Raw genomic sequence first — 19288 nt, 5'->3', positions numbered from 1 at the left:
CATTGTAAGGAACGCTAGGTTATTTAACTTATTTTACGAGTGATGGCTGTCAATGCTTTTCAATTTTTCATAAAGCATACGGCAGTTATTGCTCATAGAATACTTTAATATGCCCAAATGTCATCAAGAGCAGTTTAGCATGGGGAAGGAATGTATTTTTCAGACTGTAAAAACGAAACAAAAAAATTTAGAGACGAAATTTTGTGATTGGAATTTGAAGGAATAGAAGTAAGTTTTATCTCTTTATTACTTTTGACATTTAAGTTATTTATCTATTTCAGCTTTGCTATTTTTTAACAGCCTGATATTGTCAGTAAAAATAAATTTGAGGTACCACATGGGGAAAATCTTAAAAAAGTAGTTTTGTCATTGAAAAAAGTGAAATTATATTTTAATAATTTTCACTGTGAAATTATCAAATATAATTTTCACGGATAAATCAGTAATCCACTGAAAAGCATAAAATAAAGCAATATATATTAACAAAATGTCTTTAATATAGTAATTTTGATGAGAAAATGGACAGCGAATGATTTAAATAAAAGCTACAATACAATACTCCAGAACGGACATCTGGAAAAAAAATAACCTTTTTACAACAACGAAAAATTGAAGAAAAAAAAACACCAAAAAACTTCTCGGTAAATTAAACTTTTGACTTATTTTAACAACACCTTTCAACAATAGGCAAAAGCTATGTTTTTGAAATCAGTGCTACTCTCAAGATGATTGTTCTGTTTGTTTTTGTTTGTTTTTTTTATCATTATTATTATCATTTCAAACTTCAACGCTCAAAGACTTCTTCCTCGAATATTATCACGTCAAAACTAGCTGTCTGTCAAAATTCTCTGGCAGTATTTAACTTGTGGCCGGCTTTTCTGTCTTATTCAGCATATTAAAAATAGAATTCTACAAATACATTTATTTCAGTGTACCAGACTTATTGAGGCGCCTTTATCTATGAACTAATTTAAGCACATGAAAATATCACATGGAAACCATGCTTGTTTTTTTCACACGGTCTTTTAAAGATATACATGTATTTACATTCACGACGAATTTTAATTTTTTTCTTACGAGATCATTTGGTGATTTGGCTTAAAAATGCTTTGTGCTATGGGTATGGACCGTGCTGTAATTTACCCCAACTTAGTATTGCTCGTCAAGAGTGTAATTTTCTCGCCTTTTTTATTTTGATTGATACTAAGAGTCATAGATCGCTCTATTCCATATGTGTTAATTAAAGGAGAAAAGTCCCTAACAAATTTAAAACTCAGGGTAACAAAGTGCTGAAAACACACACGTGAATAGTTGGGTACAAGTTCTAAATCAAAGTTTCTATTGTAATATTTCAGTGCAAGGGTAAAATACGCAAAGGGTAAAGTGCATACTTGGACATGGATTCGTGTTGCAAATTTCACTCTCAGTGGAAGGTTCACCACAGTTACTGCCGCCAAATTGAGGGGCGGGATTTGTGCAATCACGTGTTCGCGATCTTGTACCAGTGCCACACGTGACTGTGCAGGTTGTCCACGTTATCCAATCTGTGAATCCACCGTCAACTTTGAAAATAGTAATATAAAATATAATACGACTTCATTTAAAAATAAAACTACAGTATTATTTAAATAAGTGATTTAGAAATTAATATGATCAGTCGAGCTATATCGTATATGACAACTTATAAGTAAGTTGGGGAAATCGAGTTCCATCCGTTGGTTTTAGAATGGCTTAACTAGAAGAGTATACTCATTAAAGCCACTTTCATTGAAATTAAAAAAAAACACAACTAAGTCTGTAATCTAATTGTTGCAACGTCGTCTTATTTTATAGTTTATTGACTTTCTTTTTGTCCAACAATCTTAACTTTGATAGTACGAAATAAAATGCATTTTTATTTTATTTAGCTTATTTGGTTTAAAACAATTGAACATGATGATGTTAAACTAGACACAAGATAATAGATTCATTAAACGCAGACATTTCTAAGTAATATGATATGAGCCGCGTCACGACAAAACCAACATAGTGCGTTTGCGACCAGCATGGATCCAGACCAGCCTGCGCATCCGCGCAGTCTGATCAGGATACATGCTGTTCGCTTACAAAGTCTATAACAAGTAGAGAAACTGATAGCGAACAGCATGGATCCTGATCAGACTGCGCGGATGCGCAGGCTGGTCTGGATCCATGCTGGTCGCAAACCCATTATGTTGGTTTTGTCGTGACGCGGCTCATATGGGTCTACGAGAGAGAAATAAAACCGCTAAACCTACCTGTTAACATGTACGCTTTCACAACAATCATATGGTGGTCATTCAAATTATGATCAGTGCTCGTGTCGCGAAGCAAACTTATACTGTAGTTTTACGGCATTTGCTGTGAACAATTTTACGATATAAAGTATGTTCAACTTTTTTCACCACAATTGTAACACTACATTTAGCTCCTTTCTGTAAAGTGATGCTTAGGAAATAATTAATTCATGAACTTCTAATAAGTATCTTCCTTTAAAACATATATGTTCATTTAATTCAAAATATCATTTAAAACAAAATTCTACGTTATTTCCGTAAAATAAACTTTTAAAAGTATGAATGAGGATGATGAAGAAAATATCTAATTGCCTTAAATTTTGTCTTTAAGAACGCTGCAGACTAATGAAGTCATGCTTATTGGGTGTTTCTGTAAAGTACATATTTCTTTAGAAGTTTTTTTAATCACATGCATTCTCAACAAGTTTGGTTTGGCAAGCTTAGAACAAAACGACATAGTTCTGAAAATATTACTGAAAAGTATACATGAAATGCAAAAGCAAAATATCAAAGCAGCTGTGATACAAGCATATGAAGGAAAATAAGAAGACAGGGTGGGAAAAACAATATAAAAGTGAGAAATCCAAAGACATTGTGCCCAAAATTGTATTATATCTAGATGGTGATTTAATGTTCCTACTCGGACAGGGGTCTAGGGTACAATTCTTGGTCTCTAGACTCTCGCCAGCACAGGTGCCAACTCCCTCCGCTCCTATACATGTTCTGTTTCTGTTCTGAATGCCGTCAGCACACGTGACACTACATTCACTCCACGTGCTCCATTCTCCAAATGTACCATTCACTAAATAAAACAAGATATTTATTAAAAGTAACATAATATGAATAAACACAAAACGTGTGTCTTTTTTCCATTTCCAGTACGCTTCAAATATATGAAGATTCTCTAATAATCATAATATAATTGTAAAGTAGCCATTGTTTTTCAAGTTACAGAGCAGGTAGAAATAGGTCAAAGTATGATAGTTTCAATACGTTTTTTTTTTTATTTCTCAAATAAACTTTATATGAAAGAATACATTTTATTGAAGTATTTTATAAGTACTTTAAAGAAATGACAATTGCAATTCACATGAATAAACCATAATAATATCGTAATGGGTACAGTAACATTTTAGCTACAAAACCAATGTGACGTACAGTTTGCGCATGTTTCTCCAAAATAATTTCCGGTACAGAAACACCGGAAGTTTCCGCCAAGGTCTTGACAAGTTGCTCCGTTGAGGCACGTGTCGCTATAACAATTTGCCATATCTGCAATATACAGTAAGATATTATATTGTATTTCAGAGTGCATTTGTGACAAACCAGAACAACAAGACGGTCAAGAGAAGAAACTCAAATCTAAATCGGCAGATATTAGGTATAGATATAGGTATAGAAACGTACTATTAATGGTTTTATGGTATTAATTGACCTTCCATTATAGATGAATTTACATGCCTTTGTTTAATTAACACAGCAATTGCTTACCAACAAATATTGCAAATGTGTCGGCTAGATGTAATTCTGTCACATCTGCAATAGAAATATGGATATCTTACTAACAAATAAAGAATTTATTTTTTGGTAGTTAATATTGACAATCAGTCAAACAATTTGGACGAAAATGAACGTTGCCTCGGAAATAAACTTGTTTAAACAGACCGGGTATTTGCCTCTGGTTACAAAAAGAATATATAAAAAAGCAGAAAACTGTTGCAACTGTTTTCTTAAGATAGTTTATGAAAAAAACGAATTAATTTATTTACGAAAGACATTTTTTTCAGACTATCGACACTCTAGTCATATACCTGATATTGTTGTACCCATTGTGTTGGAGTATAGGAACTGAGGGAGATCATTGCGTGATGAGCATGCGCTGTCAGCATCAACCACCCAGAACATCCCTGTAGCTGAGACCGACCCACAATCCGGGGACTTTCCCAAGAAAAATCGAAATGTTGACGAATCACTAAAATGTAAATTTATTCTTTGAGAATTTAGAATGACGTTTCGATTTCCAAGTAATCATTATATTTTTATCGTGGAGGAAGACCTCAGATAATCATTCATTATTTATTTATTTCAGGCAAGACTGGGTACATTGATAGAACCATCTTTCATCAGTAAACTAGATGGCAAACCGTATCAAAGAAAACTCAACGTCTCTGTTACTATGTGAACACAAAATGACGAAAGGTAAGAGAATTAAGTATATGACATTATTAACTCGAACAAGGCCACAGCGCACGCTCCAAAGTAAAGATCTAAATTATATATGTAGAGCAACTTACCCTTGAAGACTACACGTGTATGAATTTGTATTAGCTGTGGTGCTTGTTAGACCAGACACCGTGGTATACAGTAAACGGGAACAATCAAACCAGTTTGTATTGCTACTTCCGGTTGCGTCAAATACAGCGTTAAATACTTCTAGGCCATCTTTGTATGCTGCTACTTTAACCTGCAATTAAATAAATAAAGGCCTCTCTAATATTTATTTTCAATTTTAACAAATTATACTCCGTATGAACAGTATTATTTCACTTGATGTTTAGCAACACATTATTTAAGATTGACAAAATATGCGTGTAAGTCAAACTTTTAGCTGAAGCCAATGTTTCTTTGAACAAATATGATCAAGGTAATAAAAGTTTTGATAAAGTGATCATATTTCTGAAAATACCAGATTGAACAAAGCCATCGGTTGACTATGTTATGACATATACAAGAAACCCGTGACATAATGTTATTACATATATAAGAAGCCTCGATACGATTTCAGAATTCAACATAAATATTGCTGTCCGATACTGAATCTTAGTATGACTTTTAGCACAATTAAGTTGCATATTTAGGCATATGGGTTTTCACACATTCGTTTCAATGCAAGTCAAGAATTTTATTTTTTGTCAAACAAATAATTCTTAATTTATGAACATCATGTAAATATACCGCTCTAATATAGAATGAGGTCCACTGATCAATAATTGATGATTTGAACGTTGTCATGGAACCCAAGTCCGCGTTTTCATTCATGCCACCATTATCCGACCAGAGGGAGAAGATGCTTGACTTTGGTGCCAAACTTCCGCCAGCTGATACCTTCAGAACCATTCGCCATCCTTGATAATAAGTCAATATATATTACTAATATATTTTAATCTTTAAAAGGTTTGTTTTACATGTATACGTACGCACGTACGTACGTACGTACGTACGTACATACATACATACATACAATCGTGTCAATACTTTTTATTAAAAAATGGCTACTGTGTAAGTTTTCTACGCGCGACTAATCTTTATGAGATCTATGGATCAACAGTTTAAATTCATATTAGGTATGTACCACATGCAAACACATGACCTCAAAATAAAGTATCAAGCAAGAGCTAGAATATATATAAGCATGCGTAATGAGGAACCTGCCATGGACTTTCATATTAAGATTTCTTGAACTGCGATGTGTGAAATTATAAAGTACGAGAATATAACTGCCAAGGTGTTTCAGAAAAAGAGAACGTACCATGAACAAACACGGCTATAACATCAGCATACTGGAATGTAGCTGAAAATAAAAAACATTTATATAATAATGTATATATGTTTGTTTATTACAACTTTTATCATTTAAATTGTTGTCATTTACTATAAGTATTAAACTAAAATTAGACTGAAAAGAAAACAATGAAAGGAGTTGGACATTATTTTTATTCTACATGCATTATGACTACAAATAATGTATAGTGTGTCTCTCTCGCATTTGCATGAAATAATGTGTAGCGACATTGTAACTAGAGTTTTCTTTCTTTTTTTTACTTTTTTCGTTTTTGTTTTCGTTTCTTTTTTTATGATAAATCTGAATTAAGTTTTAACATTTTACTGCAGGTTTATGTAAGTCTTCACACATTTTACAACGTAACTATTTTCCTGTTCACATATAGATACTACATGTACATTTATTTGTTAATATTATTGTTAATTAACATCATGCGAAAGAATATAAAAAGTAGCCCACCACATGTAATCAATATCATTAATAGTGAATTATTCAGATGTAATTGTTGTAATTGTAATTATACAATCATTGCAAAGGCAAGTGAATGACCATTCACGTGTGATATATAATGATTACTTTTAGTACAGTTTGTCACGATTGCTAATGCATTACTTGCCGCCAAAAAAAACAACCTTAAAATTCATCTTCGTTTGTATAAAATGATACGCTTGTTATTATTTTATGACATTGACTGACGTTTGCTTCCTATTTTAAGCTACAAAATTAGGGACCTGGGTCAGAAATATAATAAGCTGCTTGTAACGTATTGAGAGAGAAAACGAGGAAATTTTCAATGTAAATAAGGTTGATAACCGGATAATAGTTTAGTTTAGCTTAAGTTGCGGGGGTAGAACTCACAATTTTCGGATCTGTTCTTTAGTGCTTTACAAACTGACCATAAAGATAAAGCTTTTAAAACAAACTTTACATTAGTTAGTCAAGTACATACATGGGCTAGCAGCGGAGGTACCCGTGTTGTAAAGAAAGTAAGGTTTCTTTTTTATTGTGCTAGTATCCCAGCTGCACGTGCCATTGTTCTTTGGCTCTTTCACTAGCATCCATCCCATTTGTTCCGTCTCAGAACATCCTACATCATCCGCTAAACTCTGTATCTGCCAGTTCCGGTACGAGTCCCTGTAAAATAATTCCATTTTCAATGTAAGGTTATGTTTTCCCTTGTTAAATTATAACACATGCTACGTCTATGTTCGATTATGAGTGTATAGTTAATACAAATTGTGTATAAATTCATCCGCCACATGCTAAATCGTATGCAAATAACAGCTATTAGCGGTTACTTATGTAATTCATTATTACATTCATTATTCATTACATATATCTTTTAAGGGTACCCTGTATAAATTTCAAGAGCTGATGAGATTTTATTTAACATTGCTTTTTAAAATTTAGCGCGACATCTATAACCATAAACAGAGTTTGCAACATATCATGGCACTATTTAGGGAAGAAAAATGTGCAGCCTATTTAACGGGAAAAATGTTACATTTGGCGCTCAACGAGGGACCGTAACTGTATTAATACAGAAAAAATCGAGGATGAATTTCAAGAGCAGGCGAAGTATGTCATGGCACTATTTAGCGGAGAGGATAATTAAGCGGTCGGATAGCTGAATCGGTATAGCAGCGTAACGATATATCAAGAGTCCCGGGTTCGAGTCTCGGTCAGGCTGCACTTTTTTCTGACCCTGTGACATATGCTAAACACTTTTGTGTTCAGAGTTAACTGACTGCTTCTTAACTTGTTGTGTAATACACTTACCCTTCTATAGAGCATATTTCTAACGATGAACTATCCAACGAGCTACCATAACTACTGTACAGAATATTAGAATCAGTAAACCAGGAAAGTTTGTCACTGTTTGTACCGTCGAATACCACGTAGGCCTCTTCTATTCCACTCTTTAACATAGAAAATTTTACCTGAAAAGAAGCGGTAACAAAATTTAATAATTGCGTGCAGACTATTTGTAAATGTATTTTTACTTTGTAGAATAATTGAAATGAAATTTTTTATCAGAGTTTGATGATTAATCCATTCGGATATTTAAAGATATTCACCTAGCCATCAAGCAAAAATATCTATCATAAGGAAAAAATGAGCCATTGTAACTGAACTATCGTGATGCAACATGTTACAAAACACTTTCTGAGAAAAATTAGATTCCCTCAACAAGATGAAAAGAAAGTTATTTTATAAATATTTTAAATCAGGTGGAGTTGATGTAAATGTTAACTGACTTTTTTCAACAATGGATGATGCTGAAGCATAAAATATGCTTCGCATTGTATTTCATTAAACTCCGATAAATGCCAAATTAAAGATGCATTACTTAAAGGGGCACTCCACTGACATGACGGGTCTGGAAATATATTCTGACATTTGTAAACCATTTCAAGTTAGTCAGAACTAATGACTTGTATGTAAATTTTCAGATCATCCATCACCCAGATTTTCCAGAATAATCATTTTAACTGTGCAAAATGACTGAGCATATTTCTTTATTATCCTTTTCAGATATTTCCATGGTAAGTGCTTCACTTGACCTTTGTAAAAAAAATTCAAATTTTATTATTAAGGTTTTTGACCTCAGTGAAGCTCCTTTAAGTTTTGTGTAAATAGGTATGTATATTGATAGCTCATCAATTTAGTACCGTATCTATGAAATAATAGTCCCAGAGATTAATGACGTCAGATTTGAAGATCTGTGATGATTGCGTATGTTGAAGATTCCTGACAGTCAGGTCAGAGTTGTCGTTCTCGGTGATGTCCAACATAAATAGGCCTGTGAGATTATTTAGACCAATGGCAGACGGTTTGATTCCTTCTACACCTTTAAAGGCCATGTCCCATACTGTTGGAGGAAAATATAAAAGAAACATATTATAGCATAAAGGAGTTATAGAAACATATTATAACATAAAGGAAATAGTCAATTTAGTTTAGTTTAACTATACATATTTACTTTACTTCGATTGTGTTGGAAGCTATAGGCTTATTGAAACACTCTGGAATCTGTTCGTGGAACCAACCAGTACTAAGCAATGAGCTCACGGAAACACGAAAATATGATGCCAGTCAGATTCAATCTAAAATGTATATTATATATTATCACAGTAAGGAGTTAACAATAGATCAAAGATAAAGCTGGTAATTGCTAAAATTTTGGAAATGGGAGATCTCTTGTGAGCTTTCAAGAAAAAAAAAGTTGAAAACCGCAAACTTTGTTTAATTGAGCCTGACTGTTAATGAGATATAACGGAGAGTCACACGTGTATGAACCAAAAAAGCAATGCCAAGAAATGATTAAAAAACATCAAAATTGAAGTAGTTAAACAATCAAAACGTTATGAACATTGTTTTAGTATAGAAACAACCAGAAAAGTAGGCAATATCCGTAACTTACCTTTGCAAAATAGATTCAAGGGCAAATACATTCGATTACAGTATTTTTACAAAGTTGTCTTTCTCAAAAAGCCATAAAAATAGATTTAATTGATAATATTCTCATATAAAGGTGTTATTTTGTCATGAAATTTTCTCTGTCAAATTAATTTTAAAATCACACCTTGAAAAAATATTCCTATACTGTCAGCCGTCTCAAGTTCTGAAAAAAGAAAGAAACAAAAATAGTGTAAAGTTTCAAAAAAAAACCTCGCACTGATCATAAAGATATTTTAGGAGACTAACCATAAACCATATGATAAAACGATTATTTTACGTATGCCACTAGAATTTTATGTTCTTCTTCAATCATAGACCTCATCGAGGTAAGAAATGGAAGGTGCGACAGAAATATTATTTACTTAAAGTAGGTTTATATACTGTATGTAATTCGAAAAGAAGCTTTACTCTTTGCAAAAGAAAGTGTGCATTTTACTACTTTGTTTACATTTTGCTACTTTTATGACAAATAATGTCACGTTTACCGTAATAAGCCCGAAAACCATTATTTTATCATTATAAACGCATGTTTGTCTTTTCTAAAGAAAGAAGAAGAAAAACATTTCTGAGGCATAATGTGCCTTTAAATAAGTATAAAAATGTCCCAGTAAACAAGTTCACACTTTCTTTTGCAAGTTTACATCAATTTATGTATTGTTTGGCTGCATTTCGGCTTTGACCATTTAGAATTTCAACTATTCCCAAAATGGAAAATTCATAAACTTTAAAAGAAAAGTTTGAATAAAAAACTATAATCATACGTACCAGTTGAAAGGTCACCAACAGTTGTAAGTGTTGAGTATTTAAAATAAGGCTTGGGCTCGCTACCGTCGGCTGGCATGTAGTTCGGACACAGTGAGAATGAGAAGTCAGCATCTGCTACAACCAGCCAGCCGGTTGTGTCCGGACAGTACGCAAAGAAATATGACAGCTTCATCATAGTTAATGGCAAACCCATAGCGTTCCTGAAATTAATGAATTTACACATGAAATGTTCATTGTCAAAGATGGCTAATAAATTCATCGACAAACACGGCTGATTACTAGTAGTTCATTTTCACAGACGACTGTTTAGTAAATTGTCAAAGATGGCTGATTAGTTCATTGACAAATATAAATGGTTAGTTCATTGTCAAAGATGGCTAGTTAGTTCATTGTTAGAGACTGCTGATAAGTTCATTGTCAAAGATGGCTGACCAGTTCATTGTCAAAGATGGCTGATTAGTTCATTGTCAAAGATGGCTGATTAGTTCACAATGTCAAAGACGGCTGATTAGTTCACAATGTCAAAGATGGCTGATTAGTTCACATTGTCAAAGATGGCTGATTAGTTCATTGTCAAAGATGGCTGATTAGTTCACATTGTCAAAGACGGCTGATTAGTTAGTTGTTAAAGATGGCATATACTGAGAAAATATTTGGCAGAAACTGCCATATCGTTTTCTTGTAAAAAACAGATAAACGCCGATTTTTACCACCAATGACAGACGAGTCTGTCAAATATTTAACCGCTTTACAAATATATTTTTAAAACTGTTAAGAACAAAGTTAGAAAAAGAAAAAAAATATATCAGCTAATGATAATGATTGCATGTCTAAAACAATTTAGTAGATTCGTACATTTACCACATTTGGAATTTTCATTTTACTTCCACTGGTTTTGCAAAACAAGACTTGCTTGTCAATCTTGATTTAAAGGGGATAGGTGTTGTTTTGATGCCAAATATCTTATATAAAACAGGTTCATTGTGTTGTATCAATTTACTATACTCACTTCCCGGGACATTCTGATGGTAACGTGTTGTCCGGCAGATCGGTATAGGAAGAATATAAAATATTATCACATTTAAACCAAGTCGTCTTCGTCTTTCCTATCGCATCAAACACGACGTAAGCTTTTTCTTCGTTGTTCTTGAACAGTGACAATTTAATCTAAAATGATGAAAATAATATTTACAATATTCAGATTTGTTTGCTTTTGATTTGAAATGAAAGTGATTTTGATGAAAGTCGATATTATGAAAGTAAACTAAATTCTAAATTGTATAATTATAGAAATGTCATTATTTCAATACATTTGTCGACTTTGACGTGTACATTTATGTGTTTCACTTAGTCCCTGGTTCTAAGTACCACGTTATAATAAAATTACACATTCTAATCATTTTCCTTAATTTTTGTCATTTTAAAACACTGTGATTATTTTCTCAAAATGTCATAAGTTTTACCGCACTACATTCATATGTACTATTATAAACACCAGTTTCAAATGATTTTCCAATATTGTAACGTAATTGCTACTTTTGTATTATCTAACCACATTGGAATCATTTCATCACATTGTAAATATTTCATCACATTGTAATTATTTCATCACAATTGTAATAGTTTATCACATTTAACATGTTTGCCATTTTGATTTTTTTTTTTACTAAATTACAATCATGTTATCATATTCAAACCATTTTTGAAGGATATACATATGTAATAATGTGGATGACAATACCGCTTGTACACTGATGTAGCCATCCTCCCACTGTTGCACGAGTTCGGACTTATAGTGATCACTGGTCGTGGTAAAATCACGTTGGTCCGACACGGGACTTGCCGTGTTGTATGTATCAGTTGAATCGAACAGTGCCCAGAAACTTGTATGTCCAGTCACTGCAGGGTCCCAGTTACCACTGACAACCTTAAATGCGAGCTGCCAAGCTAAAGGACAAAATAAAAAAGCTAACAATTTACAACGTGAGAGGAATTTAATTATCTCGGGCAATTATTATCAATGGCATACTAGTTTCGACTATAATTAACTATTTCATATTTATCACACACCCGTGCCGATTTCGCGACTCCGTAAATATGGTATTGCACGGCCGTGCATATATTTTGACGTGACGTCATTAGCGTTATACGAACATAGTGTAAAGACGCGCTAAATGTTACCGTTATACTATAGGCGCGTCAATGAAAAATGACTCTTATTTCACTTTAAACGGTCTTTATTTTGGGTATGTGATAAATGGAATATTAAATTCGTGTAAGTTCATTACTGAATTTATGGCACTCGTTGGATAAAATAATATTATGCTCGCCAGAGGCTCGCATAATATAATTTTATTCAACTCGTGCAATAAATTCAGTATTGAACTTACACTCATTCAATATCCTCCATGTCTTGAGCTTATGAGACTCGTCAGGGTAAAAAATTACTCCACACATATATTATTAGCTATAGCGTTTTTGACAGGTTATATAGCCCTATATAAACTGTTGTCTGCATATAAACTAGTAACCTGCAATATATACGTTAATTATTAGCTTTGAAATGCATTTCTCCAATTGGCTAAGAACTAACTTTTTGCAACAAAAACAGGTCAATAATGAGTATATTCACTGTTTTGTATATGTGATTTTTTTAAATACCACCTTTTTTCCCTTGAAATAAATTTTCTGGAAATCATCCTAAGGACGCGAGAAAATGACGTGACGTCACACCCAGTTTTTTTTTATTATTTTGAAAAGACAGTGACTCACAAATAAAAGCCAAGTTAGTCTAGTTCAGTTGTCTGTTTTTAAGAACATCGTGAATTTAACGTTCAAATGCGGTCTTTTAATATTTCCAAATTTTGGAAAAAGTAAACAAGCTGAATTAATGTCGATTTCCGTCGTATTCAATGGCAGATTTGTTAAGAAATTAAAAGAATATCTCAAATTTGATATTTGGAGTATTGATAATTGCTACACAGTCTTTTTGAAAATATAAATTAAACATGTTTTGACTTCATACAAAGTCGATATGTTTTATGCTCTAAATCCCACACACTGTAAGTGGACACTATGAATATAATATAGTCATTAAAAAATCTAGCAGTTTTTTTAAATTTTTTGTTTGTTTTGGGTTTTATTTTTCACATCGACACAGTATAGGTCATATCGCGACGTTCCAGCTTTACTGGTGGAGGAAGACCTCAGGTGCCCTTCCGTGCATTATTTCAGACACGAACGGGCACCTGATCAGTAGAACCACCGACGTTTTTATTTGTTTGGGTCGTCAGACCAAACAAATAATGGTAGCGAAATTTCAGACCCTGATGCTGTTAATTGCAAATGCCGAAAGTAGTCCGCTTTTTTGAAGCGGTTACTTCCCTTTATATGTACACTAACGCCGAAAAATTCAGGGGAGATCACTGCGTAAAGATTGTCAAATGACAGGCGCATTAATCTTCAAGCAAAATAGTTCCCGAATGGTCGAATATTTCTAATATTGTTTTATTCTTTATAGATATACGTGCTTATAGTAGGCTCCATGATTATTTACATCTTTGATAAACAACAGGTTTAGCGTCGAAATAATAAGTTACAAACCCTAATTTAGAATAGTATGGTTTTCTTCAGACTGTTAACACAGAACTTCACCGTGGCCGAGGGGTTTGCACGCTCGCTTAGGAATCGAGAGGTCTGGAGTTCAAATCCCACTTAAGGGAACTCATTTTTGTTTAAAATTAAGTCAAGTAAACATTGAATTGAATATCAGTGTTGCAATTAGTCTTATAGCCAATTTACTACATTAAAACACTGAAAGCATTGGTGGCACTATACAAAAACAAATTGGTTTATTATCTCACAACCTTCACCTTCAACCTGACATTCTGAGACCCAAACAAATTCAGCGCCTTCTGTGCTTTGATTTTTTAAAGAAAGGATCAGCTTTACTTGACCCGTATTAAGGACGCAGATTCCCATACATAGTTTGTACGTTCTTTTGGTTTTAAATAAACATATTCAGTTAGAATTTTATAGATTTCAATATATTTCTGCAATGAAAATATTGTACTCAAAGATGAGCGTAGTATGCTTTAAACAAGTCCACTGTCCAAATGAAATACAAGTATCTATGACCACTTTGGTAAACTTTAACAGACGACAATGAACTTCTATTGATATGAAATCATAATTCTCGCACTTGTTTTTAAAATGAGCATTTTCAAACACCAAACTTTTTCTCAAACAAGTAATGATTAATGTTCCTACATTTCTGTCCCATATATATATTTTTTTAAATCATAGAGGAAAAAAAATCAAACTTACGCCCTCGAGGCTTGTCTATTTCTTGGCAGTTGAGCACGGAAATATTACAGAAAATCCATGTAAGAAGAACCACAAAGATTTTCCTGTTTGCTATCATGATTATAACAGAGCACAGTTTTAGTCTCCACGCCGATGGAATACATTCTCATTTACATATTTTGACGATACATGTTTTATTTTTTTCTAATAATAGCACGTAATAATGAGAAATTCTTCTCGTATGATATATAACCAGGTTTAATTAATATTGATATTTCACTATGACAACTTTAATATACATGCGATATATCCATAATAAGGTGTATATTAATAAACAACCACCTGCCGGTGAGTCAAAATGCAACATTTTACATTCATGTACGAATTAGAAAGTCACTTGTTCTAATTTCCGATGGGATGTTAAGCAACCCAAAATTATTTTTACGTCGTAATTTAAAAATACGCAACACATTCCCTAACCATACATCCTTTCCATTTACTTGTCATGTATAAAAAAGAGAGAACGATCATGTAATAACAATTAGCATGTAGTTAATTCAAAATGAATTTCCAATTGTAATACATTTGACTTTAAGGAAAGTTTCGATTTAGGCTGTGTTTGCAACAAACAAAACAAAAAACAACAACTAAGAATCGAAGATATTGCGTCGCTTAAACTACTTTCAATTTTCGATTTATTTCTAAATAATAGCGGATACTAAGAATTAAGAGTAAAAGAATAAAGAAACAGAAGAAATAAAATGATCATAAATGAATCTTGTAAATATTTCATGAAGATAGAGGTATATTAATCAACTAGCTTGCCATTACTCGTCAATATACGCGTCTGTTTAATGTTGAATTAGAATACGGGGAATAAATTTGGACATTTTATAGATTTATCTGTTTTTGCTGTTGATGCTTTTTAAAGTCCGCACGTGCCTTGTTGCAGGGAAACAAATTGCGAATAAAAGAATGAAACGTTGCAGTCACCGTAACCTTATCGATGTATGAATACTTGTAAAATCTTCGATGTACTTCATTTAAAGTACCGGTATAATTAAAATGAAAATACTTCCATGGTTGTAAATTTTATGGAAGTTAAATTCATCAATGTCAACATAATCATCTTGCGTTTCGTCTACAGCGAACTTTTTCTATTAAACTTCTCTAAGTTTTGAATATTTCATACAGTATTTGTGTTTAATTAAGAAGGGAAACTCGTATTTAGAATAGAGGTAAACACGGCTGTATACTCTTATTTCCATTTTTTTTCATGGAAATAGGTATTTCAGTGATATAACTGTCCTCCAAGACTCCATTTTCCAAACAAGAGGGCCATGATGGCCCTGAGGTCGCTCACCTGTATATAGCCCCCCCCCCCGGTCCAATTTTTACCCAAGGGCTTTTATTTGAACAGACTTGGTAGACACCCATAAGAAGATGTTTCATGCTAAACATCTAAGTTCTAGCTCATTGGGTTTTTTAAAAGAAGATTTTTTAAGTTTTTACTATACACATATAGTTAAAAACAATGACACCCCTGGGGCAGGGCCAGTTTTGACCCCGGGGCTTTTATTTGAACAAACTTTGTAGATATTTACTTGAAAATGTTTCATGTATAATATCTAAAGTCAAGCTATTTGGGTTTTTTCAAAGAAGATTTTTAAGTTTTTGCTATACACATATAAGGAAAATCAATGACCCCCGGGGCGGGCCAGTTTTGACCCCAGGGCTTTTATTTGAACATACTTGGTAGACACCCATTAGAACATGTTTCATGCTAAATATCTTAGCTCTAGCTCTTTGAGTTCTTTAAAAGAAGATTTTTTAAGTTTTTACTATATGCATATAGGGTAAATCAATGACCCCCTGGGGCGGGGCCAATTTTGACCCCAGGGCTTTTATTTGAACAAACTTGGTAGACACTCATTAGAAGATGTTTCATGCTAAATATCTTAGCTCTAGCTCTTTAGGTTCTTTAAAAGAAGATTTTTTTAAGTTTTTACTATATGCATATAGGGAAAATCTATGACCCCCTGGGACAGGGCCAATTTTGACCCCAGGGCTTTTATTTGAACAAACTTGGTAGACATTCAATAGAAGATGTTTCATGTCAAATATCTAAGCTCTAGCTCTTATGGTTCTTTAAAAGAAGATTTTTTAAGTTTTTACTATATGCATATAGGGAAAATCAATGACCCCCCGGGGCGGGGCCAATTTTGACCCCAGGGCTTTTATTTGAACAAACTTGGTAGACACTCACTAGAAGATATTTCATGTCAAATATCTTAGCTCTAGCTCTTTGGGTTCTTTAAAAGAAAATTTTTTAAGTTTTTACTATATGCATATAGGGAAAATCTATGACCCCCTTGGGCAGGGCCAATTTTGACCTCAGGGCTTTTATTTGAACAAACTTGGTAGACACTCATTAGAAGATATTTAAAGATTTTTCTTTCGGTTGCCATGGCAACCAGAGTTCTGCATGAAATGGAATTCTTTGAACAATCTTGATAGAGCTTCATACAAAGAGTATTCCTGCCAAGTTTCATTAACATTGGCCTTGCGGTATCATAGAAGATGTCCTTTGAATATTTAAAATGTGGACGGACGACGGACGCCATTTGGTTGGCCATCCTAAAAGCTCACCTGCACTTTGTGCAAGGTGAGCTAAAAACGCGGCACTTCAATTACTCTATTATGGTGTACAGCTAAGTCGAGTCCTGCTGTCGCGCGGAAGGTTCGCGCTAGTAACGGTTCTGTCCAAAGTCTATTCACGGAGGAACATTCAAGAATTTTCTTCGGCCAATTAAAAATGGAAAGTCGCCATGCCCCAACAGCAGCTTTATATAACAAGCAAATTCGTTGAATTTATATCCCCCGCCGAGTACTGGTTATTATTAACACAACAACTGAAGACATAAGGCTTTATTTATATATTAATCATGGCATAAACAGTAATATTCTTTGAACTTGATAAATATTCAGGGCAATAACAGAGCCATAACTTTGTGTTAAATAGAAAAATCTGGAAATGCCAATGAGATGTATGCATACTACATAATTAATCAAGGGCCATAAATCTGAGTTATAAGTATCTGACTGGAACAAGGCGACTATATGCATATCTCCTCTTAGTATCCCATAAAGTTTCATTGAATTCCAGCCAGTAGTAGCAGAGAAGTAGCAAGGAAACAAATATTTTTCTATATGGATACTGCATAACTAATCAAGGGCCATAACTCTGAGTTAAAGTGTCTGACCTGAACAAGCCGACGATATGCGCATCTCCTCTTGGTATTGAAGGTTCCCATAAAGTTCCGTTGAATTCCAGCCAGTAGTTGCAGAGAAGTAGTGCGGAAACGATTTTTACTCTATATGCATACTACATAACTAATCAAGGGCCATAAATCTGAGTTAAAGTGTCTGACCGGAACAAGCCGACGATATGCGCATCTCCTCTTGATATTGATGATTCCCATAAGGTTTCGTTGAATTCCAGCCAGTAGTTGCAGAGAACTACTCAGGAAACAATTTTTACTCTATATGCATACTACATAACTAATCAAGGGCCATAACTCTGAGTTTAAGTGTCTGACCGGAACAACCCGACGATATGCGCATCTCCTCTTGATATTGATGATTCCCATAAAGTTTCGTTGAATTCCAGCCAGTAGTTGCAGAGAACTACTCCGGAAACAATTTTTATTCCATATGCATATTGCATACCTAATCAAGGGCCATAACTCTGAGTTAAAGTGTCTGACCCAAACAAGCCGACGATATGCGCATCTCCTCTTGGTATTGAAGGTTCCCATAAAGTTTCGTTGAATTCCAGCCAGTAGTTGCAGAGAACTACTCCGGAAACAATTTTTACTCCATATGCATATTGCATAACTAATCAAGGGCCATAACTCCGAGTTAAAGTGTCTGACCGGAACAAGCCGACGATATGCGCATCTCCTCTTGGTATTGATGATTCCCATAAAGTTTCGTTGAATTCCAGCCAGTAGTTGCAGAGAAGTAGTGCGGAAACGATTTTTACTCTATATGCATACTACATAACTAATCAAGGGCCATAACTCTGAGTTTAAGTGTCTGACCGGAACAAGCCGACGATATGCGCATCTCCTCTTGATACTGATGATTCCCATAAAGTTTCGTTGAATTCCAGCCAGTAGTTGCAGAGAACTACTCCGGAAACAATTTTTACTCTATATGCATACTACATAACTAATCAAGGGCCATAACTCTGAGTTTAAGTGTCTGACCGGAACAAGCCGACGATATGCGCATCTCCTCTTGATATTGATGATTCCCATAAAGTTTCGTTGAATTCCAGCCAGTAGTTGCAGAGAACTACTCCGGAAACGAAATTCGGACGGATGGACGGACGGACAACGCCAAAACTATATCCCCCTCCCGATTCCATCGACGGGGGATAATTAGTCACAGACAAATCATTTCAGTTTGGCTTCAATAAAAGGGAAGATCAATATGAAGGCTAATATTAAAGTAAATTTTAGGAAGACAAAATTTATAAATTGTGGAAAGTTGTGGCAAGGTTTAATGGGACTCCACCAGGGTTTCTTGTGATGACAGGACTGGATTTTTTCAGATTTGTGTACCATTTGAAGCAAAATTTCAAATCATTCCTTTTTCCTGAATAATCATTGAATTGTAAAAGTATTTAAACAGTTTTACTTCAACAAGTTTAATATTTACATAAAAATGAGCCACCGCCGGGCAGGGAGGGGGGGGGGGGGGGGGGGGGGGGGGCAACGCTCCACTTTTTTAATTTTTGCCAAATGCAATCAAATAAAATGTTAAGATAAATCTTTAAAAAGAAAATTATGTTACTAGGTCAAAATCTAGATTA

At 33.9% G+C, this 19288-nt stretch overlaps 1 protein-coding gene across 1 annotated transcript in view; it reads right to left on the bottom strand.

The window, feature by feature from the left end:
- The window catches only part of LOC132713667 (SCO-spondin-like), a 44533-nt gene extending 29651 nt beyond the window's left edge, over positions 1-14882 (bottom strand). Inside the window, 16 exon segments of the mRNA XM_060696320.1 lie at positions 1392-1594; positions 2907-3117; positions 3474-3587; positions 3807-3851; positions 4127-4287; positions 4610-4779; positions 5271-5440; positions 5845-5886; positions 6827-7011; positions 7657-7817; positions 8550-8749; positions 9464-9502; positions 10105-10304; positions 11114-11271; positions 11846-12051; positions 14431-14882. Of these exon segments, the coding sequence (XP_060552303.1) occupies positions 1392-1594; positions 2907-3117; positions 3474-3587; positions 3807-3851; positions 4127-4287; positions 4610-4779; positions 5271-5440; positions 5845-5886; positions 6827-7011; positions 7657-7817; positions 8550-8749; positions 9464-9502; positions 10105-10304; positions 11114-11271; positions 11846-12051; positions 14431-14527 (2362 nt within the window). The 5' untranslated portion in view covers positions 14528-14882.
- Between the last annotated feature and the right edge of the window lie 4406 nt (positions 14883-19288).

Source organism: Ruditapes philippinarum, unplaced genomic scaffold (assembly GCF_026571515.1).
Source record: "Ruditapes philippinarum isolate M1 unplaced genomic scaffold, ASM2657151v2 ctg635_1_1_1_1, whole genome shotgun sequence".
Lineage (NCBI taxonomy): Eukaryota > Metazoa > Mollusca > Bivalvia > Venerida > Veneridae > Ruditapes > Ruditapes philippinarum.
This window is presented reverse-complemented; position numbering and strand designations above follow the sequence as displayed.